General features: G+C 51.2%; 1 protein-coding gene across 1 annotated transcript in view; it reads right to left on the bottom strand.

The window, feature by feature from the left end:
* Window positions 1-25,583, bottom strand: part of LOC140426606 (ral guanine nucleotide dissociation stimulator-like 1) — a 409,325-nt gene that overhangs the window by 383,417 nt on the left and 325 nt on the right. Inside the window, exons 2-3 of the mRNA XM_072511576.1 lie at window positions 22,042-22,163; window positions 19,442-19,511 (exon numbers count right to left, since the gene is read on the bottom strand). Coding sequence (XP_072367677.1) covers window positions 19,442-19,489 — 48 coding nt within the window. The 5' untranslated portion in view covers window positions 19,490-19,511; window positions 22,042-22,163. The remainder of the gene's footprint in view (window positions 1-19,441; window positions 19,512-22,041; window positions 22,164-25,583) is intronic.

Genomic DNA, 25,583 nt, shown 5'->3' on the forward strand with positions numbered 1-25,583 from the left:
ACAGACTGTCCTGGTCCCCTCATGCTGACACTATAGTTAAGAAAGCCCACCAACGACTCTACTTTCTCAGAAGACAGGAAATTTGGCATGTCACCTACAACTCTCAACACCTTCTACAGATGCACCTTAGAAAGCGTTCTTTCTGGTTGTATCACAGCTTGGTATGGATCCTGCTCTGCCCAAGACCACAGGAAATTACAAAAGGTTGTGAATGTAGCCCAATCCATCACGCAAACCAGCCTCCCATCCATTGACTCTGTCTACAATTCCCGCTGCCTCGGAAAGGCATCCAGCATTATTATGGACCCCACGCATTCCAGACATACTCTCTTCCACCTTCTTCCGTCAGGAAAAAGATACCAAAGTTTGAGGTCACGTACCAACCGACTCAAGAACAGCTTCTTCCCTACTGCCATCAGACTTTTGAATGGACCTTCCTCGTATTAAGTTGATCTTTTCTCTATACCTTGCTATAACTGTAACATTATATTCTGCAGTGTCTCCTTCCTTCCCTTTATACGGTATGCATTGTTTGTACAGCATGCAAGAAACAATACTTTTCACTGTATTCTAATGTATGTGACAATAATAAATCAAATCAAATCAAAGGAAATCCACAACATCAACAACACTGATTTATCATGGGGGGGGGGGGGTCTTTAACTGTATGCAGGACCCATGGACGGTCAAGTCAAATCCCAAAACAGGGAAGATCTCCAACACGGCGAAAAACTTGGCATATTCATGGAGAGATGGGAGCGGTGGACCCACGGCGGTTCACCCAACCAGAGGAGAAGTGTGTTTCCCTTCTTCTCCCAAGTGCATAACGTAGACACACGGATTTACTTCTTTATAGTGGGGAAATCTGTGCTTCCAGAGCTAGTAAGGCAGAATACTCCGCGATCGTAATCTCCGACCACGCTCCATACTATATGGATGTGAGGTTGGAGGTGGGCCATACCCAATGCCTCCCAAGGAGGTTGGACACGGCCCTCCTGGCCGATAAGGCTTACTGTGAGAAAATATCACAGATCATCAACGAGGACATTACTAATAGCCAGAATGTGGAGGTCTCACCCTCCATGTTCTGGGAGGTGCTGAAGGCTGTGATTAGGGGTGAGATTATTGCCTATAAAGCACACAGATACAGGAAAGAGAAGGTGACTAGGCAACAGCTAGTCGACCCCATACTGAAATAGACCAGCAATACTCTGAGGCCCTGATCGTAGTGCTCCTGGGCGGAAAGGAAAAAGCTACAAATGGACTTTGACCTGCTCTCCATGAGGAAAGCAGTGCACCAACTCCGCCAGGCACGGTGGACCCAGTACAAGCACAGAGACAAAGCCAGCCATCTGCTGAGAAAGCAGGCAGCTACGAAGGAAATAGCATTGATTAAAAATGGCACTCTGGGGCGAAATCCTCCGGTATCGGCGTGATGTCCGCCGACCAGCGCCAAAAATGGTGCAAATCAGTCGGGCATCGCGCCGCCCCAAAGGTGCAGAATCCACCGCATCTTCGGGGGCTGAGCCCTAACCTTGAGGGACTAGGCCCGCGCCGGATTGATTTCCGCCCCGCCAGCTTCAGCTGGCGCGGAAATGACATCTCCGGCGGTGCATGCGCGGGAGCGTCAACGGCCGCTCACGGCATCCCCGCGCATGCGCTGTGGAGGGTGTCTCTTCCGCCTTCGCCACGGTCTCCACGGCACAGGCCCGCCCGCGGATCGGTGGGCCCCAATCGCGGGCCGGGCCACCGTGGGGGCACCCCCCGGAGCCAGACCGCCCCGCGCCCCCCCCAGGACCCCGGAGCCTGCCCGCGCTGCCTTGTCCCGCCGGTAAGGTAGGTGGTTTAATCCACGCCGGCGGGACAGGCATTCTAGCAGCGGGACTTCGGCCCATCCGGGCTGGAGAATCGCCGGGGGGGGGGCCCGCCAACCGGCGCGGCGCGATTCCCGCCCCCGCCGAATCTCCGGTGCCGAAGAATTCGGCAACCGGCTAGTGCGGGATTCACGCCAGCCCCCGGCGATTCTCCGACCCGGCGGGGGGTCGGAGAACCTCGCCCCTGATCTCTGAGGAGCCGGTCTTGTCGATGAATTTATTCTCCCACTTATGTAAAAATGCGAAGTGTGTGATTTTGCAATGAGAATCTCCTAAGTTCAAAACAAATGACTAAGTGTTGGTGAACTGAGATCTGGACCGTGCCCATACCCCCAACAGGAAGCAACCTGTGATTGCCACCCAAAATGACAAAAGTCATTTTTTGGGAAGATTTAACTCAATGATTGCCTTCATCAGCCAGAGCACTGAGTACAAGAGTTAGCAGGTCATCCTGCTCCGAAAACACGTGCGGGCGCACAAGTCGGACCCGTTGGTTGAGAGGGTCCATCTGCTCCATGCTAACCCCCAGTACGCCTATGTGGCGTACCCCGACGGCCGACAAGATACGGTCTCCCTACGAGATCTGGTGCCCGCTGGAGCCCCACGCACACCCCAGCCTGGGGAAGTTGTATAAAACTTTAGTTAGGCCACATTTGGAATATTGCGTGCAGTTTTGGTCTTCATACTACCAGAAGGATGTGGATGCTTTGGAGAGAAGGTTTGCCACGATGTTGCCTGGTCTGGAGAGTGTTAGCTATGAGGCGAGGTTGAATAAACTAGGATTGTTTTTGTTGGAATGACAGAGGCTGAGAGGAGACCTGATTGAGGTCTACAAAATTACGAGAGGTATAGACAGGGTGAATAGTCAGAGACTTTTTTCCAGGGTGGAAGACTCAATCACAAGGGGGCACAGGTTCAAGGTGAGAGGGGGAATATTTAAGGGAGAGGAGATGTATGTGGAAAGTTTTTCACACAGAGGGTGGTGGGTGCCTGGAACGCGCTGCCAGTGGAGGTGGTGGAAGCAGGTCCGATAGCAAAGTTTAAGATGTGATGCACGATCAATGACCACTAAAGCGAGGTTGTAGTCCAACTGAAGGCCTAAATAAGCTAGATGTTTCCCCCAGCAGCTCAGGTACAGAATGAAGGCTGCTGGGGTGGCACGGGTTCTTATACTCCGCCTAGCAGGGCGGAGCTACCATACATCCTAACCAATAGAAAGCATAGAGTTTCCACCAATGGTGCTCCAGTCTATCAGGTACCGTAACACCTATAATACCACATTCACCCCCTGTAAAAAGGAGTCTGGCGGGGGTGGTGGCCTGATACTACAAACATGGCAATGTGGTAGAATTAGTTATGGAGGTACCGTAATACCTCCGCACAGTGTTTAGTAACTATTTACAATTATGATAGCTATGTACATTTGATGATTTACATTTACAGTTTAAAGTTTACAGTTTACAATTTAAAATGGAGCAATCAGTTTACACTTTACAGTTTACAATTTAAAATGAAGCATTCAGTCGATCGGGGGCCCTGGTCGTCCTCTGTGATCGTCGGAGCTTCGGCGGTGACTCCGGTGGAAGCTCGGGCGTCTGTGACTCCGGGAGCGTGGCTTCGATCTCCATGGCAGCTTTGGCACCCCTAGACGGCGCAGGTGGGGAAAACGGTTGACCTGGAAGGGAGCACCTGCGGGGAGCGTCGGTGGGTGGGGGGGCCTAGACGGGGCCGGCGGAAGGACCGATCCTCCTGTAAGGTGCCCCGGTGGAGGGGAGGGTGGGACTGGTGGCTGGGGTGTGCGTGGGGCTCCAGCGGGCACCAGATCTCGTAGGGAGACCGTATCTTGTCGGCCGTCGGGGTACGCCACATAGGCGTACTGGGGGTTAGCATGGAGCAGATGGACCCTCTCAACCAACGGGTCCGACTTGTGCGCCCGCACGTGTTTTCGGAGCAGGATGGCTCCGGAGCTGCCAGCCAGGTCGGGAGCGAGGTCCCAGAGGAGGACTTCCTGGGGAAGACAAGGTGACGTTCGTGAGGTGTCTGGTTGGTGGTCATACAAAGCAGTGACCGGATGGAGTGGAGGGCATCCAGGAGGACTTCCTGCCAGCGGGAGACTGGGAGGTTCCTGGACCGTAGGGCCAGTAGGACAGTCTTCCAGACTGTTCCGTTCTCCCTCTCTACCTGTCCGTTACCCCGGGGTTTGTAACTGGTCGTCCTGCTCGAGGCGATGCCCTTGCTGAGCAGGAATTGACGCAGTTCATCGCTCATAAAAGAGGACCCCCTATCGCTATGTATGTCAGCGGGGAATCCGAACAGTGCAAAGATGCTATGGAGGGCCTTGATGATGGTGGTTGCGGTCATGTCGCGGCAGGGGATGGCGAATGGGAACCGGGAGTACTCATCAATCACGTTCAGGAAGTACGTGTTGCGGTCAGTGGAGAGGAGGGGGCCTTTGAAGTCCATGCTGAGGCGTTCAAAGGGACGGGAAGTCTTTATCATGTGCGCTTTCTCTGGCCGGTAGAAGTGCGGTTTGCACTCCGCACAGATTTGGCAGTCCCTAGTTGCTGTCCTGACCTCCTCGATGGAGTCGGGTCTTGACAAAATGGAAAAAGCGAGTGACCCCTGGGTGGCAGAATTCCTCGTGGAGGGCTCGGAGGCGGTCCACTTGTGCGGTGGCACATGTGCCGCGGGCCAGGGCGTCAGGAGTCTCATTTAGCTTCCCGGGACGATACAAGATCTCGTAGGTGGAGAGTTCAATCCTCCACCGCAAGGTCTTGTCGTTTTTCATCTTGCCCCGCTGTGCATTATCGAACATGAAAGCAACCGACCGTTGGTCAGTGAGGAGAGTGAATCTCCTGCCGGCCAGGTAATGCCTCCAATGTCGCACAGCTTCTACTATGGCCTGGGCCTCCTTTTCGTCTGAGGAGTGGCGGATATCGGAAGCATGGAGGGTACATGAGAAGAAGGCCACCGGTCTGCCCACTTGGTTGAGGGTGGCCGCCAGAGCTACGTCAGACGCATCGCTCTCGACCTGGAAGGGGAGGGACTCGTCGATGGCGTGCATCGTGGCCTTTGCAATGTCTGCTTTGATGCGGCTGAAGGCCTGGCGGGCCTCTATCGACAGGAGAAAAGCTATGGATTAGATCAGGGGACGTTCCTTGTCCGCATAGTTGGGGACCCACTGGGCGTAGTAGCTGAAAAACCCTAGGCAACGCTTCAGGGCCTTGGAGCAGTGAGGGAGGGAGAACTCCATAAGGGGGCGTATGCCTTCAGGCTCGGGGCTTTTAACTCCATTTCGCACTACGTAGCCGAGAATGGCTGGGCGGTCGGTGCTAAACACGCATTTATCCTTGTTGTATGTAAGGTTAAGGATTTTTGCGGTCTGGAGGAATTTTCGGAGGTTGGTGTCGTGGTCCTGCTGGTCGTGGCCGCAGATGGTGACATTATCGAGATACGGGAATGTTACCCGTAAACCGTACCGGTCAACCATTCGGTTCATCTCGCGCTGGAAGACCAGTGGAGGTTGGTGGCACCGAAGGGAACCCTTAAGAAGTGGTAGAGCTGCCCATCTGCCTCGAAGGCAGTGCATTAACGGTCACTAGTGCGGATGGGGAGCTGGTGGTAGGCGGACTTGAGATCTACCGTGGAGAAGACCTTATAATGCGCAATTGTGTTTACCAGGTTGGATATGCGGGGAGAGGGTACGCGTCCAGCTGCGTAAACCTGTTGATGGTCTGACTGTAGTCGATGACCATCCTATGCTTCTCCCTGATCTTTACCACCACTACTTGAGCTCTCCAGTGGCTGTTACTGGCTTCAATGACCCCTACCCTCAGTAGCCTTTGGACCTCTGACCTAATAAAGATCCGTTCCTGGGCACTGTACCGTCTGCTCCTGGTGGCGACAGGTTTGCAATCCGGGGTGAGGATCGCAAACAGGGAAGGCGGGTCGACCTTAAGGGTCGCGAGGCCGCAGATAGTAAGGGGGGTATAGGGCCACCGAATTTGAAGGTTAGATTTTGGAGGTTACACTGGAAGTCTAAACCCAGGAGTGTAGCCGCGCAGAGGTGCGGAAGGACGTAGAGACGGAAATTTTTGAACTCCCTTCCCTGGACGGTGAGGTTCGCTACACAAAACCTCTTTCTCTCCACTGAGTGTGAACTGGAGGCCAGGGAGATTTTTTGATTAACGGGGTGGATGAGGAGAGAACAGCGCCTTACCGTGTCGGGGTGTATGAAGCTCTCCTTGCTCCCAGAGTCCATTAGGCAGGCCGTCTCGTGCCCGTTGATGAATACAGCCGTTGTAGCTGTTGGGAGTGTTCGAGGCCGGGACTGATCCAAGGTCACCGAGGCTAATCGCAGCAGCTGAGAGTTCTCTTCGGGCAGTGCGTGGTCAGCCGAGCTGGGGTCCTAGGGGTTCATCCAAGATGGCTGCTCCCATTGGTCGCACATGGCTGGGGGTGTACAAAATGGCGGCGCCCATCCCTCCAACGTGGCATCCGCAGAACAAGATGGCGGCGACCGCTGGCCGCATGGGGACCGTGGAGAAGTTTGTGGTTGCGGTCGCATTCGCTGCCGGAGACCGCGGCAACCGCACGGGCCTGACATACCCCCACGAAATGGCCCTTTTTGCCGCATCCGTTGCAGGTGGATGCACGGGCCGGGCAGCACTGGCGGGGGTGCTTGGCCTGCCCGCAAAAGTAGCAGTGGGGCCCCTGGGGTTGTCAGGCCGCCTTGCAGCGCAGGCCTGTGGGGGGATGGGGGAAGTCTCGGGGTCGGCCGCAGAGGGGTTCCACGCTGCCCAGGGGGCTGCCGTGCGGTCGGGAACGTAAGCGCGGGCGTTCCTGGAGGCCATGTCCAGGGAGCCTGCAAGGGCCCGTGCCTCCCTGAGACCCAGAGTGTCTTTTTCTAACAGTCGCTGGCGGATTTGTGAGGATAGCATACCTGCCACAAAGGCGTCCTGGACTAAGAATTCAGTGTGTTCGCTCGCCGAAACTTGCGGGCAGCTGCAGTTTCTCCCCCACATCAGGTGTGCACGGTAGAATTCTTCCAGTGATTCCCCAGGGGTTTGTCGCCTTGTTGCAAGCAGGTGCCAGGCGTAGACCTGGTTTACCGGGCGAATATAGTGTCCTTTTAGCAGCTCTATTGCTGCATCGAAGTCTTCCGCTTCCTCGATGAGGGTGTAATCTCCATGCTCACGCTTGAGTGCAGGATGTGCAGTTTCTGCTCTCCCTTGGGTGTGTTTTCGGCCATCCCGAGATACCCTTTAAAGCACGCCAGCCAGTGCTTGAAGATTGCCGCTGAGTTCGCCGCATGGGGGCTGAGTTGCAGACACTCCGGCTTGATTCCGAGCTCCATCCATTCTTTTTTTAAAAACTATCTTATTAAATTGATGCACGATCAATGGCCACTAAAGCGAGGTTGTAGTCCAACTGAAGGCTTTAATAAGCTAGATGTTTCCCCCAGCAGCTCAGGTATAGAATGAAGGCTGCTGGGGTGGCATGGTCTCTTATACCCCGCCTAGCAGGGCAGAGCTACCATACATCCTTACCAATAGAAAGCATGCAGTTTCCACCAATGGTGCTCCAGCCTACCAGGTACCGTAATACCTATAATACAACAAGATGTATCCTAATAGACACATGAACGGGTGGGGAATGGCGGGATCGTTTGGGCAATAAGTAGTAGGGCTAAATAAGGAATCTGGATCAGCCCAGGCTTGGTGGGCTGAAGGGTCTGTTCCAGTGCTGTAATGTTCGTTTTTCTTTGTGTTATCTCCAAAGCGGATGGAATTTAGATCAGAATTAATTTAAAAGAGCCTGCGTGCGACCTAATGGCTGTGTTGGGCCCAGCACGGAACTGAACAAGCTGGTTAGCTTGTTGAGAGAGGCCAAAATTGGGATCCTAGCCAGCGCTCATTGCTTTCCGTTCCAGCTGGCTGGTCACATTGGCATAATCCAGATCCCGCCTAGACGTGGCGAGAAACCAATAATTACCAATTGAGGTCAATCTCCATTTTGTTAACTGGCTCCCCAATAAGCGGTCACGCAGGAACCCTACACCACGGGCTGCATTCAACGTTTTTGCGACTAAATGCGGAGGAACTGTGGCTTTTTACGACAAAAAAAATCAGCGCCGACCCCTCAACGATCCTGCGACCGGTGAGGGGCTAGCAACCGCGCTGAGTAAAACACCCAGCTCCCAGGATAAATATGGGTGGAGAATGGTCAGGTCCGTGGCCGCGCATGCGCACGGTGACGAGCTGCAGCGGTTGCGCCTTAAAACAAGGCGCCACCCGTGCGCAGACGCGACCTGGCAAATAGTGCCCCCCTGGCCACACACTGGCCATCCCTCACCAGTCCCCCCAGCCCTCACGGAAGCCCCCCCCCCCCCGGCCAGCACCATGGCTCCCGCCCGAATATGGCGGTGCTGGACACAGTCCGCAGCTGCCACGCCGGGTTCCCGACCGCTGAGACCACACATCAACAGCACGGTCGGGAACTCGGCCTATCAGGGGCGGAGCACTGAGAGAGGGCCTACAGGTGACGTGCCCCACAGCTATTTAAAAACGTAAAGCTAGTGCAATGGCTTCTGTGGGGATCGGAGGAGGTGAGTAGCCATCTTCGAAACCAAGCAATCGCGGGCGGGGTGGGGGGGTGGGTGTGGAGCCTTGAAGGGGGGTATGGACCCAGTTGGGGTGTCAGCTGCTAGAGGTGGGGTTCAGCCAGAGCTCGGTGGTGAGGGGCTCAGCACCCATCTGTCCAACATGCCACCTTCCACCCCCCCACCGGATAGTGTATACCCATACGAGGGGTAAATGCTGCCTGTCCATCCCACTGAACTCCCCCAAGATAGAGCCCAGTCCGTGGTAATATGGTGACGGTCACTTTAACTGCCTCTTAGCATGGAGGCCTCTAGCTGCACAGCTAAAGGCTATCGTGAATAGGGAATAGGCATTGCTAGTTATATGAGCATTTCAGAGCTTCCAAGTGGATTCCCGTGGGTAGACGTGTTATGTTGCAGGCGGGTGTTACTGCCTGGCACCCCGACCAGACTGTGGGGTCCGGACACTTTGCCTGAACACTGAAGGCGTGAACACCACAAAGACAGCAGCCAACATTCAAAAACCCAAGGTCTGGGCCTCAGCACTGGGGGTATCCCCATGGCCAGAGGGTGGTTGTGTTGATTGGTGTGAGAGCATGTGCCCTGTCTAAGTAATGTTCCCAACAGGTGCCTGGGGTCCAGGGTCCGGGGTGGAAGCCATAACTGATTGTCAGTCTCTCACCCGCTCCAATTACAGATATCATACTACGGACGATATTGTGGACCCTGCGGCAGCTGCTCTCGCGGTGCTAGTGGAAAGCCATATGGCCAGATACCGGAGAAGGCAGAGTCAGCAGCATCGCTCGGGTTTGAGGTGGCAGTCCAAGTGCAGGGGCCCACCCCACACTCTGAGGACCCGGCTGCCCATCACATTGGAGAGAGACCCAGGCATCGCTGGTCATTTGAGGAGGTGTCAGACAGCGTCCGCCTCCACAAGGGGACAGTGCGGCACCTGCACCTGGGACATCGTCCTCAGCATCTGAGACATGCTTTGGAGTGCCTCAGCAATGCCCACCTGAGATTGGGATATGCTCCGCAGCACCTCAGCAACGTCCACATATGTCAGGGACACATCCTTCAGCAGCAGAGACGTGCTGGTGAGACGCTCAGCCATGGCCGTCACTGACTGAACAACGCCTTGGACACCGCTACTCTTGGTGTTGACGTCGTGCTCCAGTCTTTCCACTGCAGTCCCCACCCTGGCAGTGTTAACCTCGGTGCCACACATTGCAGGCAGCATCTACTGTGCCCGTAGCCTTTCGGACTCCTCCAATTGGCTATGGGCAAACTGGAGTGTCGCTGACATCCTCCTCTAACTCTCATGTCCGCAGCTTAGCGTCTGCCTCAGCTGCACGGGCCTTGGCCAGAGGCTCGGGTTGTCCCAGCTTGTTCCTGGGATCCAACAGACCTCCGATGCTGTCCCCCCTGGGTGTTCTTGCCCCTACCTGATGTGCGCCAGCGACTGTGGTGCTCACCAGATTGTGCGCCAGAAGCCTTTCCACTGCTTTTGCCCACCGAGGTGTGTGTCTCTGCGTCTGTGGCGGGTGGAGATGACAGCTGTGACACTTCATGGTGGCATCCTTGAAGCTCTCCTCCAAGGTGTTCTCTTGGAAGTTAGGGGCATGCCATCCCAGATGGGCTGGCACCATCAGATGGAGAACCTGCGGAAGAGTGGGCATGTGATCAGTGGGAAGGAAGGACCATTACGCCTGGCATGAATTATGGCTGGGCCCTGTCCCGCCTATTATGGCCAATATCTCCTGCGGGGACAAAGAAAGGGCATTGTGAGCTGCATGCTACATGCATCGCCGGTGGGTGGGGCTCTGGCGGGGGACAGACATAGCCACCGCTGCTGGGCATGGGTGGGGTGTGCAGGTCGGTGCCAGCGTGTGCTGGGGCACCGACGCAGTATCGTGCTGGGGTGGGTGTGGCGCCAACCGCTGAGTTGTCGGGGAGGGGTCGCAGGCAGGACTGGTGCCAAGGCTCCAATGCCAACTTGCCCATGTGGCCTGGTGGTCATTGTTGAGCTTCTTACGGCACTGGGCGGTGTTACCCCTGGTTACACTCACCGAGCTGACGGCCAATGCCACTGCCTCCCAATGGCTGACCTGTGACTAACCCTCTGACCCCTTATGGGAACAGGGTATCCCGTCTAGATTCCAACAATCTGGCCAGGACAGCATTTCCGAATTGCGGAGCGGGTTTGCGCGGTTGCATAGCTGCGTGGTGTCTGGGGCTTGCTCGGAGGGATCGGTTTGAGAGCTGCTCCCTCTCGTTATCAGTGAGCTGCCTGGTATGATCCAGGCGAACCAGCTGGCGGGCCAGCAATTTCCGATGTGAAGCTGGTTGGACATCATTGCCGCCTCTAATTGGGTTCAGCTCACCCCCAGACTTGGGGGTGAGAGCGCACTCCCAGCCAATTCAGGGGCTGCTATGAGGTGCTGAGGGGGCCAGAGCAGATTTGCGGTGTGGGGGGGGGAGATGGGCTTAGATGGTCTCTTCCATTGTGGCCCTGGTGGTGGACCTGGCGATGGGCCAAGGGCGTAACCATGAGGTCCACCATGTCAAGTTCACGAATGAAAAGACCACCAGTGAACTTTGCAGATTCCTGGCTGTGGGGACCAGAGAATCGTGGCAGGCCAGACCACAGGGTGCATAAAAATGCCTGGAGAGTGGTCAGGTCCGTGGTCAGGTTAGACGAAGCTTGGTTTAATGTCTCATCTGAAGGATGGTGCCTCTGGCAGCACAGCACCTCCCCAGTATGGGCACATTTATCATCCTAGATTATGTGCACAAATCTCAGCAACCTACAAAAGTCTGACTGAATGGCGACACTGTTGCCAAGCTGACACCTACTCCTTGCATCGTTGTCATGGTGCAGCAATAATGGAAAGGGCTGGAAGCAGAAAGAGCCAGATGAAAACAAACTCGCCACTGCCTTCCCTCTCTGAGGGTGCTACCGAAATGGTGGCATTTCTCCCAGTAATTGCTGTACACTTGAGGGCAAAGGCTGTAGAGCTACATACAAGTAGTTGGGTAGGCAATAGCACAAACAGGAGGGACGATTCTCCACGCCCGCGCGTGAATCTTGTTATGGAGACTTTCACAAGACAGCCAATAATGTGATTTGACCCAAACCAGCACGAACCAGATTAGCATATTTAACTCTTCATTAACAGATACAGATTTAGCCTTAAACTGAATTCACTGGGCATCTTCAATTCTCCCACCTGCCGGCGCAAGGTGAAGTAGGTGGGGTTAACTCCTAGTCTCCAGTGGGCGGCACGGAGGCACAGTGGGTTAGCCCTGCTGCCTATGGCGCTGAATATCCAGTTTCGAATCCTGGCCCTGGGTCACTGTCTGTGTGGAGTTTGCACATTCTCCCTGTGTTGTGTGGGTTTCACCCCCAGAAAGATTTTCAGGTTACGTGGATTGGCCACGCTAAATTGCCCCTTAATTGGGGGGGGAAAAATTGCATATTCTAAATTTATGAAAAAAAACCTACTGGAGCGGGATTCTCCGACCCCCCGCCGGGTCAGAAAATTGCCGGGGGGGCGGCGTGAATCCCGCCCCGCCGCTCCGACACCGGCTGCTGAATTCTCCGGCGCCGGTTTTTGGGAAGGGTGATTCTCCGGGCCCCGATGGGCCGAGCGGCCGCCCGTTTTCGGCCAGTCCCGCCAGCGTGGATTAGACAAGGTCCATACCTGCGGGCTCTGGCTTTGAGGGCGGGGTCCTCGGGGGGGGGGGGGGGGGGGGGGGGGGCGGGAGAGGATCCGGCCCCAGGGGGGGGGGCACACGGTGGCCTGACCCACGACCGGGTCCCACCGATGGCCGGCGCGGAGAAGAGACCCTCTGCGCATGTGCAGGAAACACGGCAGCAGTTCTGCGCATGCGCCAACTGGCGCCAGCTGGCGGAGGCCCTTCGGCGCCGGTTGGTGCGGCGCCAACCACTCCAGCGCCGGCCTCGCCCCCAGAGTTGCGGAGGATTCCGCACCTTCCGGAGGACCCGACGCCGGAATGCTTCACACCACTCTTTGGCGCCGGTACGGCCTGCTCCGCCGATTGCGGGAGGATCCCACCCCTGGTCTCCAAAAACAGAGACCAGGTGTGATGACCACACCGGGGAGGCCTGGAGGCCATCGGGACTTGGCTGTAAAGTGCCCTGGCACTGCCCCCAGCACCCTGGAGGCACCCTGCCGGGACAATGGCATGTTGGCATTGCCAAAGTGCAGGACAGCCAAATAATGGACAGGACGAAGCAGAAAAAGCTAGCTGCTCCAGAAGTGGTTGTTTTTTTACTGACTATTTTTGTATGCTTCACTGTCGTAGTGCCGAATGGCCACTGAAGATGGCGATTTAGCCAAGTACAGAACATGCAGGCTGCAGTCTGAATGAATAGTGATGAACAGGCTGCAGCCTGGACATCACAATACACAGGAAAAAGGCCCTCTCCTGGCCATCCCAGGGACAATATAAATCCACTGTCAATCATGAATGTCTGCCAGACGCAAAGGCATCTACATTCCTTATTTGGAAGGGCCAATGTGCCCGTAACACTTGCAGACATAACCGGTGAGTGCACACCCCAAAATAGATGCGGCAGCCCATGATTGAACATGATCGATCAGGGTGATCGAACCCTGATCCATTGATTGGCAATGACCCAGAGACCACCCAAAAGGGCACGAAATCCAGCAAGACTGAAAGATGCTGCACCACCTTCGAATCACTCTCTCTGCAGCAGCGCACAACAGCAACAAAACAACGGTGATCTTCACCGGCCACCACGAAGAGGACCATCACGTCACCAGTAGGAGGAAGACCAGAGCCAGTGGAGCAGACCAGACCACGGACCAAACATCAAGGATGACAGAAACCAGATCGCGGATAAAGGCCGATATCTATTTGGGTACTTGTCAGTCACTCAAAGTTAAGTTAAGATTTGGTATTGCACTTTCGCATTCTGTAGTATAACTTAAACTGATAAATGTTGTTGTGTTATGTAATTTGGAATAACACAAGCTGCCACTTGATGCAGTTTTGAGTAAAAGATGCTCCAGACTTTGAAGTGAGTTCAGTGTATTTTATTGAACTATTAGCACAGTTCTCTATGAGTTCGACTCTCTGCTAATCTAAATGTAGTAACTCAGTCTAACTGAACCAGCCTTGCTCTAAGCCACGTGCTGGGGTGTGATGCTGAGGATACACCCTGTCTCACTCTGTAGATGTTGGTCTGTGGAAAGAGGCGGGGTGTGAGTGCCTCATCCCTTTTACAGTGAGACACCATCCCTGAGTGTCCTGACTGCTCATTGGTCGTGTCCTATTCTATGTGTTCTTTAGCTGCATGTTTGCATATCATGACAAGTGTGATTGATTCATTCTAACATTGTGTGTATGTGAATAAAGATTATTGATTTAAAACAAAGAACTCGCAGTCATTTGTCCACCACATACAGGTTAAAGACACACTGCACAACATTAGCTACATGCAGGTACAAACAATGAATGCTCAAATAGCTGATAAAGAAAATCGAGATCATTGCTACAATCATCTTGATCTTTTTTTTTGTTGGTGATATTAAATATTTGAATGTAAAAATATTCTGCCTAACAGTAATATACATTCATTTGGGTACACCATTGATGCCATTTCCGTTCCTTTAATATTTTTTCACTTTTGAAAATATTAGTAAAAATCTCGGACGCATTGAGTATCGGTTGAGGGTCCTTGAATTGGATTTGCTTAGGAATCACTGCCAGATGAAATTAGTGATTAAAGCTTCCACAGCAAAATAGACCAAAGAACAATACAGCACAGGAACAGGCCCTTCGGCCCTCCAAGCCTGCGCTGACCACGGTACCTATCTAAACTAAAACAGTATGCACTTACGGAGTCCTATCCTTCCATTACCACCCTATTTATATATTTGTCTAGATGTCCCTTCAATGCTGCTATCGTACCTTCTCCCACCACCTCCCCACGCAGTGCATTCCATATATATATATTTTTAAAATAATTCATAAAATATCAATAACAAAATGAAAAAGAAACCCGACAGGGTTAAGTACAAAACACAGTCCAGAAAAACAACCCTCCATACCCCCCTCCCCCCCTGCACATAAATAATAAATTAACATTAACACCCCAACTTAATACAACAAGTATATACAACCCCTCAGACCCTCCAGTATAAATAACAAAAACAAAAAAGGAAAGTGACCCCCCCCCCCGAGTTGCTGCTGCCATTGATCAATGTCTATCGTTCTGCCAGGAAGTCTAAGATCGATTGCCACCGCCTAAAGAACCCTTGTACCGACCCTCTCAAGGCGAATTTCGCCCTCTCCAACTTAATAAGCCCCGCCATATCGTTGATCCAGGATTCCACGTTTGGGGGCCTCGCATCCTTCCACTGAAGAAGAATCCTTCGCCGGGCTACCAGGGAGGCAAAGGCCAGAATTCCGGCCTCTTTCGCCTCCTGCACTCCCGGCTCCCTCTGCGACCCCAAATATTGCGAGCCTCCAGCCCGGTTTGACCCTGGATGCTACCACCCTCGACACTGTCCTCGCTACGCCCTTCCAAAATTCCTCCAGCGCTGGGCACGCCCAGAACGTATGGGTGTGGTTTGCTGGGCTCCCTGAGCACCTAACACACCTGTCCTCACCCCCAAAAAACCGGCTCATCCTTGTCCCGGTCATGTGTGCCCTGTGCAGCACCTTAAACTGTATGAGGCTGAGCCTCGCGCACGATGAGGAAGAGTTCACCCTCCCTAAGGCGTCTGCCCATGTCTCTTCCTCAATCTCCTCTCCCAACTCCTCCTCCCACTTACCTTTCACCTCCACCACCGAGGCCTCCTCCTCCTCCTCCTGCATCACCTGGTAGGTTTCCGAGATCTTCCCCACTCCCACCCACACCCCCGAGAGCACCCAGTCCTGTACTGTGTGTGACAGCAGCCACGGGAATTCCATCATCTGCCGCCTGGCAAACGCCCTTACCTGTAAGTACCTGAAGGTGTTCCCTGGGGGGAACCCGTACTTCTCCTCCAGCTCCCCCAGGCTCGCAAACTTCCCGTCCACAAACAGGTCCCTCAACCTTGTTAACCCTTCCCTGTGCCACCCCGAAAACCCTCCATCTGTTCTTCCTGGGACGAACTGGTGGTTCCCCCGTATTGGGGTCCACACCGAGGCCCCCACTTCCCCCCTGTGCCGCCTCCACTGCCCCCAAATTTTGAGGGCAGCCATCACCACCGGGCTCGTGGTATACCTCCTTGGAGGGAGCGGCAGCGGCGCCGATGCCAGTGCCCCAAGACTCGTACCCACACAAGATGCCGTCTCCAGCCTCTTCCATGCGGCCTCCTCCCCCTCCATCACCCACTTGCACACCATCGTCGCATTGGCGGCCCAGTAGTATCCACAGAGGTTGGGCAGCGCCAGTCCCCCCCCTATCTCTACTCCGCTCCAGGAACACCCTTCTCACCCTTGGAGTCCCTCGCGCCCACACAAACCCCATTATACTCCTGTTAACCCGCCTGATAAAAGCCTTCGGGATAAACACGGGGAGGCACTGGAACAGGAACAAAAACCTTGGGAGCACCGTAATTTTGATTGACTGCACCCTACCCGCCAAGGACAGCGGCAACGCGTCCCACCTCTTGAACTCCTCCTCCATTTGCTCCACCAGCCTTGTAAAATTAAGCCTATGCAGGGCCCCGCAGCTCCTGGCCACCTGGACTCCCAGATACCTGAAGCTCCTCTCTGCCTTTTTTAGTGGGAGCTCGCCAATCCCCCTCTCCTGGTCCCCTGGATGAACTACGAACAGCTCGCTCTTCCCCATGTTGAGCTTGTACCCCGAAAAGTCTCCGAATTCCCGAAGAATCCTCATTACCTCCGGCATTCCTCCCACCGGGTCCACCACATACAGCAGCAGGTCGTCCGCATAAAGTGACACCCTATGCTCCTCCCCACCATGCACCAGCCCCCTCCAGTTCCTTGACTCCCTCAGTGCCATAGCCAGGAGTTCAATCGCCAGTGCGAAGAGCAGGGGGGATAAGAGACACTCCTGTCTCGTCCCTCGGTGCAACCGAAAGTACTCGGACCTCCTCCTGTTTGTGGCCACACTTGCGTTCCATATATTGACCACCGTCTGTGTAAATAATCTTGCCTCACACATCTGTTCTAAACTTTTCCCCACGGTCTTCAAACCTATGTCCCCATGTACTTGATCCACTTATCCTAGGAAGGAGCATCTGACTATCCACTCTGTCCATGTTACTCAGAATCTTGCAGACCTCTATCAGGTCGCCTCTCAACCTCCATTGTTCCAGTGAGAACAAACCGAGTTCATCTAACATCTCCGAATAGCTAATGCTCTCCATACCAGGCAACATCCTCGTAAACCGCTTCTGTACCCTCTCCAAATTATCCACACACTTCTGGTAGTGTGGCGACCAGAATTGTACACAATATTCCAAATGAGGCCTAACTAAGATCCTGTACAGCTACAACATGACTTGCCAATTTTTATATTCAATGCCTCGACCGATAAAGCATGCCGTATGCCTTCTTGACCACCTTATCCACATGCATTGCCACTTTCAGTGATTGGTGGACATGCACGCCCAGATCTCTGCCTGTCAGTACTCGCAAGAGTTTGACCATTTATTGTGTAATTCCTACATGCAATGGACCTTCTAAAGTGCATTACCTCACACTTGTCCATCTGCATCTCCATCTGCCATTTCTCCGCCCAAGACGCCAAACAGTTTATATCCTGCTGTATTCTCTGACAATTCCCTTCACTATCAGCTCTTTTTTTGTCATCTGTGAACTTACTAATCAGGCCAGCTACATTTTCTTCCAAATCATTTATATACACCACGAACAACAAAGGCCCCAGAACTGATCCCTGTGGAATGCCTTCCATTCAGAAAAGCGCCCTTCTACTGCCACCCTCTGTCTTCTGTGCCCAAGCCAGTTCTGTATCCAACGTGTCAGCTCTCCTTTGATCCCATGTGACTTCACCTTTTGTACCAGTCTACCACGAGGTACCTTGTCAAAGGCCTCACTGAAGTCCATGTATACAACATCTATTGCCTTTCCCTCATCTATCATCTTTGTCACTTCTTCAAAACTCGATCAAATTAGTGAGGCACAACCTCCCCTTCACAAAACCATGCTGTCCATCACTAATAAGTCCATTTGTTTACAAACGTGAGTAAATCCTATCTCTAAGAACCTTTTCCAATAATTTCTCTATCACTGACGTAAAACTCACTGGCCTATCATTTCCTGGATTATCCCTGCTGCCCTTCTTAAACAATTGGAACAACATTGGCTACTCTCCAATATGTACAATCAACATTTTTCTCTGCATTCCACCCCACCCCAAGTTGAGTTGTCTCTATGTAGTGCTGCATGATTTCTCTGTGCTTGAAAAGCAGATATGGCACAGTTCTCTTTACTCTGGTGTCAAAATAAAACATCTCACCTTCTCTTTACTTTTACCTTCTCTGCCAGCTAGCATGGGCTTTGATAATCTCACATTAGCCCATGCCCCCAAGATCTGAATGCCCGCCTGAAATGTCACAGAAAAACCAGCACATGCCGACCGAAAAAGCTTGGGAGCTATTCCGTCATATACCTCAGTAGACCACTCAAAATAGGTCACAAAAGTGTTGACTTGGAAGGATACCCAAAGAGCTTCATACCAGAAATACTTCATTGGCTGGAACCCAAGAAATACTGTTGACAATTTTGCAGACAGCAAGTTCCCACTGACCACTTTGTGATAATCACCAGTTAATCTGTTTGAGTAATGATGTTTGAGGCATACAGGGAAGAAGTCCACAGTTCTTCATCAAATAGCGCCATGGAATCTTATAGCCAACCGACCAGCAGGTTAAAGTCTTATCTCTAACAGTGCGACATCTGCTCGGTACTGGACTCATTTGTCAGCCTAGATTTTCTGCTCAAGTAACTACAGTCCACTGTCAGACTGCTACTTCTGGCAGCGTTGTCATGGTGCAGCAGTAATAGACGGGGCTGGAAGCAGAAAAGGCCAGAAGGCAAACAAGATCACCACTGCCTTCTTTCCCTTCTGGGACAGTTTTATAACTGATCATTCTTGTACACTTCACTGCGATGGCTTTAGAACTACACGCTGGTATTTTATATACACGCTTGCACAAATTAATGCAGTTAGCTAATAAAGAAAACCCAGGTCATTTCTACAGTTATCTTAACCATTTATTAATAATGATACTAAATCTATAACGTGCTGCTCAGTGCATCACTGCAGCATAGAAGACAGTTGATTTCATTAACACACTTGGCTTTTGGCAATTGTAATAGAAATTTAGGCACCAGTACATTACATTGTCTAGTAAATGGTAAGGTCTTTTAATTGGGCATTTCCGCAGCAATTCCTGACATATGCAATCAGTGATGAGAGAGCAGCACAGTAGTACAAGTGGATAGCACTATGGCTTCACAGCGCCAGGGTCCCAGGTTCGATTCCCCGCTGGGTCACTGTCTGTGCGGAGTCTGCACGTTCTCTCCGTGTCTGCGTGGGTTTCCTCGGGTTGCTCCGGTTTCCTCCCACAGTCCAAAGACATGCAGGTGAGGTGGATTGGCCATGATAAATTGCCCTTAGTGACCATAAAGGTTAGGAGGGGTTATTGGGTTACGGGGATAGGGTGGAAGTGAGGGCTTACCTGGGTCGGTGCAGACTCGATGGGCCGAATGGCCTCCTTCTGCACTCTCTGTTCTATGTTCATCTTCAACCAGCCTTTACAATGTGCGGTTATTAAAGTAAACTCCACTTAAATGTTTGCAAGGGGCTTTGAAAAAAGCAATGAGTCCTAAACACGTTTTGTCCTGTGGTGAGTCCACAAGTTTCTAAATATGATGCATACATTGCTAAACAATTCAGCTATGACAATCTAATGAACAATTGAAGATAGCTAATCACCTTTCTGCTTAAGTACACCAGCATGGAACTAATTCCACAAGTTGTCATCTTTGATGGCACACAGTCAGTTCTAAAAGTTAAATGAGAACAGCATCAGATTGGAGTCAAAACTAAATTAAACATCAAATGTGGAAGATTGTAATAAAGCTTAAAAACAGTCCCAGAACAATAAATGTCACAGGTTCCTTTTTTCTTCTGCCACGATTCCTTTCCTCTTTTAAGGCTGGGATTCTCCGGGGCGGCCTGCGAGTAGCAGGATTTGCAAAGGCCCGGTGAATCCCGTGTCGGGCCAAATCCGGGATTCCACACTGTGGGTTCCACACTGACAGGAACATACAAAGTGCTCATCAGCATTCATTTGAATGCTATTATCGGGTTAGGAGCCTACTTCAAGTGCCACCTGTGTTGCCCTCCCTCCCCCACATGAGTCACATGATTTGGTACAAATATTTAAAAATGGGTTCCTGGTGCTCTAGTCTCTGAGGGGGAGCAAGGAGCCTTTCAGATTTTATTCAGGCTTGCTGAGGGCTGTTTGTCCAGTGACCTGGGGGTAATGGGGATACATTTGGTGGCAAGGACACCTGACTGGTAAAGCTGCTGTATGGTGTCGGTTTCATTGAAGTCTTCTGAGGTCTCGGGTTCCTGTAGCTTCCATACACCCCACCCATCTGGAAACCCTCATTGTTGTATCAGCACTCTGATCAAAGAGATGGGCACAGGTAACGTCTCATCTGAAAAATGGCACCTTTGACAATGTGTCACCTGCACTGCAACTGGGCACAATTCTCAGTCTCGAATTTATGCTCAAGTCTCCACAACCCACAAACATCTAACCTGGGGATGAGACTGCTGCCAGCGATGCTACCTCTGGCATTGCTGCCTTGGCACAGTGCTAATGGGAAGGGCTGGAAGCAGTAAAAAGCAGAAGGCAAATAGCTCACCACTGCCTTCTCTCCATAATATTGCCCATTGAAATGAGTTTTTTTACTGACCGTTTTTATGTCTGTAGAACTACACAAGTGGTTAAATACAAGCCACAAGGCAAAGTCCGCTGATAAGGAAAATCCAGATCATTGGTACAATCACCTTTTTTCTGTGAGTGGTAATCAATGTATATATGCAAATCACAGAACTGTAAGATATTTTTATTTGTGTGTGTATGTTATTGTTGCAATAGATGTCAGTTCCATTCATTGATTTATTTTTGCTTTTGGCAATTGTAATAAAAACCGAGGCAGTATTGAGTGTCATCGTGTAGTAAATGATAGGGCCTGCTAAGTGGACATTTGCACAGGAGTACCTGTCAGATGAAATCAGTGATTGTGGCTTTCATAAGAGAAATATTGCACCAGACAACTGAGTGCTTTGTGCTCCTATCAAGTCCTCTGCCAATTTTCTCTACTCTTGTTCATAGATATATCTGGGAAGCGTCTGAGCCTCAGCCTCATGTTTAAGGACAATTTGGATGATGAAATTGAAGAAGCAGCCTCCACCAGTGCAGGTACAGAGGCATCTAGACATAGAGCAGATGCGGGGGTCACAATCTGGTGAGCACAGCACAATCCGTTCCACGGCAGTCAGAGGCAGGCACATCACAGATAGCTAGCACTCGGAGGACTGCTGGAGCCCACAATTCTGCTGAATCCAAGTCAGATGATGAGCCTCAGGATTCAGTCCAAAACATGAAGTCCACTGCTGGAGTTGCAGTGGCAGTCAAGGGAGTATCAGGAAGGGATGTCAGGTGCAGTGGATTGCAGCAAACGATGAAGCAGTCTGGCTGAGGTGATAATGTTGTAATGCCAACACACTGAGATCAACACTAGCAGGTTGGCAGCTGCCATGGAGATTTTGGTCCTGGACTGCTCCTGGGGTCTAATGGGATACTACAGTAGGCCACTAAATTTAGAACACAAAAAGGCTCTGTTTTCTATAACACTTTGCGCAACTTGGAAGATTGCAGAACTGCTCAGGTGAACGGTCACGACCTGAACCGGTAACTCTGCTTCGTTCGCCACAGATGCTGCCAGATCTGCTGAGTATTTCCAGCATTTTCTGTTTTATTTCAGATTTCCAGCATTCGCAGTTTATTTTGCATTAATCGGTAACTATGAAATGTGTTCCAACTACGACAACAGAAATTAACAACAGAGAAAAGCCAATCACTGTTCTGCTTCAAACCAACAGCATGGAGATTGAATTGTGTCCACACATGACTTCCCAAGATGATATGCAGTCATAATCGCAGTTTATTGCTTTTTTAAGTTGATCGACGCACTAATGTAATTGTGGAATTAGATGCCTCGTCCATTCATTGACTTATTTTTGTTTTTGGCAATGTAATAATGATCGTGGACTGAATATCATTTTCCAGGAGCATATGATCCTCTAAATGAACATTTGCTCTTAAATGCCACTTATGAAGGCTTCTACAAGTGAAACATTCCATCAACATTTATAAAGTTCAAGTATACTTTGTTTCTATGGTGAAGGTGAAGGCAGCAGCCATGCCCACCAACTGGAAAGTCGGGGGTGAGCCCATCACTGCTGACCCTGGAAGCCACAGTAGTATTTGACATGTCTCATGCAATTAGTTGCCTTACCTGACTTTGAATGCCCTGCCTCCTAGAGTTGTTGATATTGTGTTGTAGATTTATCAGTGCCAATGGAAGCAGTGGCCATTGCTGGGACTGCAGTGGTCCCAGACCAGGAGCAGCACTGGAAGCTGGAAGTAAAGATAAGCGAAGAGGAGTCATCAGTCCTGGAAAGGAGGTGATTGAGGGTGGGGCGATTGAGTCGCTGGAGTCGGGATGTGTTCCACAGGGAGGGTGCTGTTGGGTGCGACTGCCCATTGGTCTCAAAGTGACTTGGGCCATCCTGTCCCTAACCGCTGGTAAAATACGAACAGCAGCTGAAGAAACCCCTAAGAGGCTCTCAATTGGCCTCAAATGGTCCAACTGGGGCAAGATACCTGCCACCTATCCCACCCGCCATAGTAAAATACCAGTGGGGGTAATTAGACGACAAGCACAAGCATCCCCTGCCAATTCATTAATTATTCCACTGTCACCTGCCTGCCAACCTACTCCCAATGGCGATGGATTGTAAAATTCAGGCCTATTTTTCCAAGGATCTTTACAAAAGTAATGTTTTCTAGTTCCATAAGACATAGGAGCAGAATTAGGCCACTCGGCCCATCGAGTCTGCTCCGCCATTGAATCATGGCTGATATTTTCTCATCCCCATTCTTCTGCTTTCTCCCCATAACCACTTATCCCCTTTGCCCTTTTGTGCCAGTGACCTCACAATAGTCTGGCTATTGTAGCATTAATCGGTAACTATGAAATGTGTTCCAACTACTACAACAGAAATGAACAACAGAGAAAAGCCAATCACCGATCTGCTTCAAAACAACGGCATGGACATTGGATTGTGTCCACACATGACATCCCCAAGATGATATGCAGTCATACTTAAGATATAAATAAAACAAACATCAGGTTAAAGTCAAACCTAAATTAACATGAAAGTGTTTGACTGCAGTCAAACTTAATATACTAGATTAACAGATTCCAACAGCAGACATCAGTTTCATTGCCTTTTCCAATGACACATAGAAATATAGAAAATAGGAGCAGCAGGAGGCCATTCAGCCAGTCAAGCCTGTTCCGCCATTCATATTATGATCATGGATGGCCATCCAACTCAATAGCCTGACTCCACCTCCCCCCCCCCCCCAATATCCTTTGATCCTCTTCACTCCAAGAGCTATACCCAACTCCTTCTTGAAAACATGCAGGGCGGAATTCTCTGTTCCAGGACGCCTGGAATGCGTTCCCCAATGGGATGGAGAATTGGGTGTCGGTGGAAAGTCGGCATCGGAGAGCTGAACGCGATGCTCTGACTCCCCGCTGGCAGCATGAACGAGGTCTACGATGCGTGCCGGCTTGGGATGTAAATTCCAGCCTCCCATGATTTTCAGGTCCCTGTGGCCGGGAATCACCTGGGCGTGGATCACTTGTGGTTTTTATCAGCATGGTCCTGACATGGTGGACCTCGCAGTGGCCAAGGGGGCTGGGGCCGCACTGATACAGATCATCCGAGCCCATCCGAGGGTCACCCCTCCCCAAAAATGCACTTCTTGGCCACGCCTGTAAGTACATTTCAAGCGCTAAGTGCATTCCAATCACTCAAGCATGTGATTTCGCAGCACTTACCTCTCTTTGATGTGGTGAACGTTTACAAATATTGGGGTTTCACAACTTGGGCCACTTTACTATGAAAGGATATGAATGATTCAAAATGCAGATAGTTTGTTGATGTCAATCACAGGCATCTACCCGCAAGCTATGAATAGCTTTTGGATAATAGATCTGTGGGAACCAGATGCAGGGACAGCTGCTCTCCTATGAGGAATGGACACGTGGAGCTGCAAGGAAATATCACAGCTATAATCCTTCCCACTGCCCCACCTGGACTGCTCTCTAGCTCACAGAAATGGGTCCCTTTTCGGGTAGGGGGTTTGTTTGTGGGGGGAGGTGTTTGTGGAGGGGGTTCCTTTTGGCAGGGGTACCTGTGGGGGAGTCCTCCTATTACAGAGGTCTCTGGCAGGTGGGGGTCAGGTCACTCCTATACTTGGTGATGGGAGGGGTGGCATTCAGGCAATCTGGGAGTGGGGGGCTGCTGTGCGGGGAGGGTGGAGGTGTCGGGGCAAATTTGCAGTGTGGGAGGTGGGGATTGGTTGGGCCGATTTGCAGCATGAAGGGGATGGCAGGCTGTGGGACCTTGCTATCAGGCCGCCTGCTCAAGGTGGCAGCCCAATAGCAGGATTCCCTGGGAACCCCTCTAATTTGCATGGTGCGAAACACTGAATTGCATTCTGCTTTACGACTCCAGGGACAGACTTCCGAACGGAGAATTCCACCCACTGTGTTTTGGCCTCAACTGCTTTCTGTGGTAGCCAATTCCACAGGCCAACCACTCTCTGGGTGAAGAAATTTCTCCTCATCTCAGTCCTAAATGATCTACCCATAACTCAGACTGTGACCCCTGGTTCTGGACTCACCCGCAATCGGCAATATCCTTCTTTCATCTACCATGTCTAGTCTTGTTCAAATTTTATGGGTTTCTATGAGATGACCCCTCATTCTTCTGAACTCCAGTGAATACAATCCTAACTGATTCAATCTCTCTTTGTACAAGAGTCTTGCCATCTCAGGAATCAATTTGGTAAACCTTCTCAGTACTTCCTCTGTAACAAGAAAATCCTTCCTCAGGTAAGGAGGCCAAAACTGCACACAATATTCCAGGTGTGGCCTCACCAAGACCCTGTATAATTTCAGCAAGACATCCCTGCTCCTGTACTTGAATCCTCTTGCTATGCCAACATACGATTTGCCTTCTTTACTGCCTGCTGTACCAGCATTCCGTGACTGCATAAGAGGACACCCGGGTCTTAATACACATTCCCCTCTCCTAACTTTGTCCATTTAGATAATAATCTGCCTTCCCATTTTTGCTATCAAAGTGGATAACCTCAGGTCTCTACAAATTATACCGGATATGCCGTTCATCTTCCTCAGAGCTCACCCTCCCACCTAGCTTTGTGTCATGTGCAAATTTGGGGATACTACATCTCATTTCCTCATTTAAGTCATTAATATATATTGCGAATAGTTGAGGTCTCAGCACCGATCCCTGCGGTACCTCACTAGTCATTGCCTACCATTTTGAAAAAGACTCATTTATTCCTTTCTGTCTTTAAAGAATAGCCATGGAGACAGCCTGGAATATAATCCTTCAGATACCTCAATAAGTTACTCAAAATGGAACACAAAACTTTGATTCAGGAAGTCCCAAAGCACTTTACACTTTCCAGGTACTTTAATGACTGCCTTCTTTGCAATTAAGTAGGAAAGGCACCGGACAATTTGCAGACAGCAAGCTGCCATACGTAGAAATGTGATAACAAATAGATCATCTATTTTAATAATCTTGTTTTAGGGCTAGACAGTGGCCAGAACAGAAAGAACTCTGCTGTTTTTCAAGTCGTGCCATGTAATCGTATGATCGCCTGAGGGTGCAGACAGAGCCTTATTTTAGTGTTTCATTCTGAAGTTGGCATCCCTGACAGAAGAAACATTTT

This window comes from Scyliorhinus torazame, chromosome 7 (assembly GCF_047496885.1).
Source record: "Scyliorhinus torazame isolate Kashiwa2021f chromosome 7, sScyTor2.1, whole genome shotgun sequence".
In the NCBI taxonomy this organism is placed as follows: domain Eukaryota; kingdom Metazoa; phylum Chordata; class Chondrichthyes; order Carcharhiniformes; family Scyliorhinidae; genus Scyliorhinus; species Scyliorhinus torazame.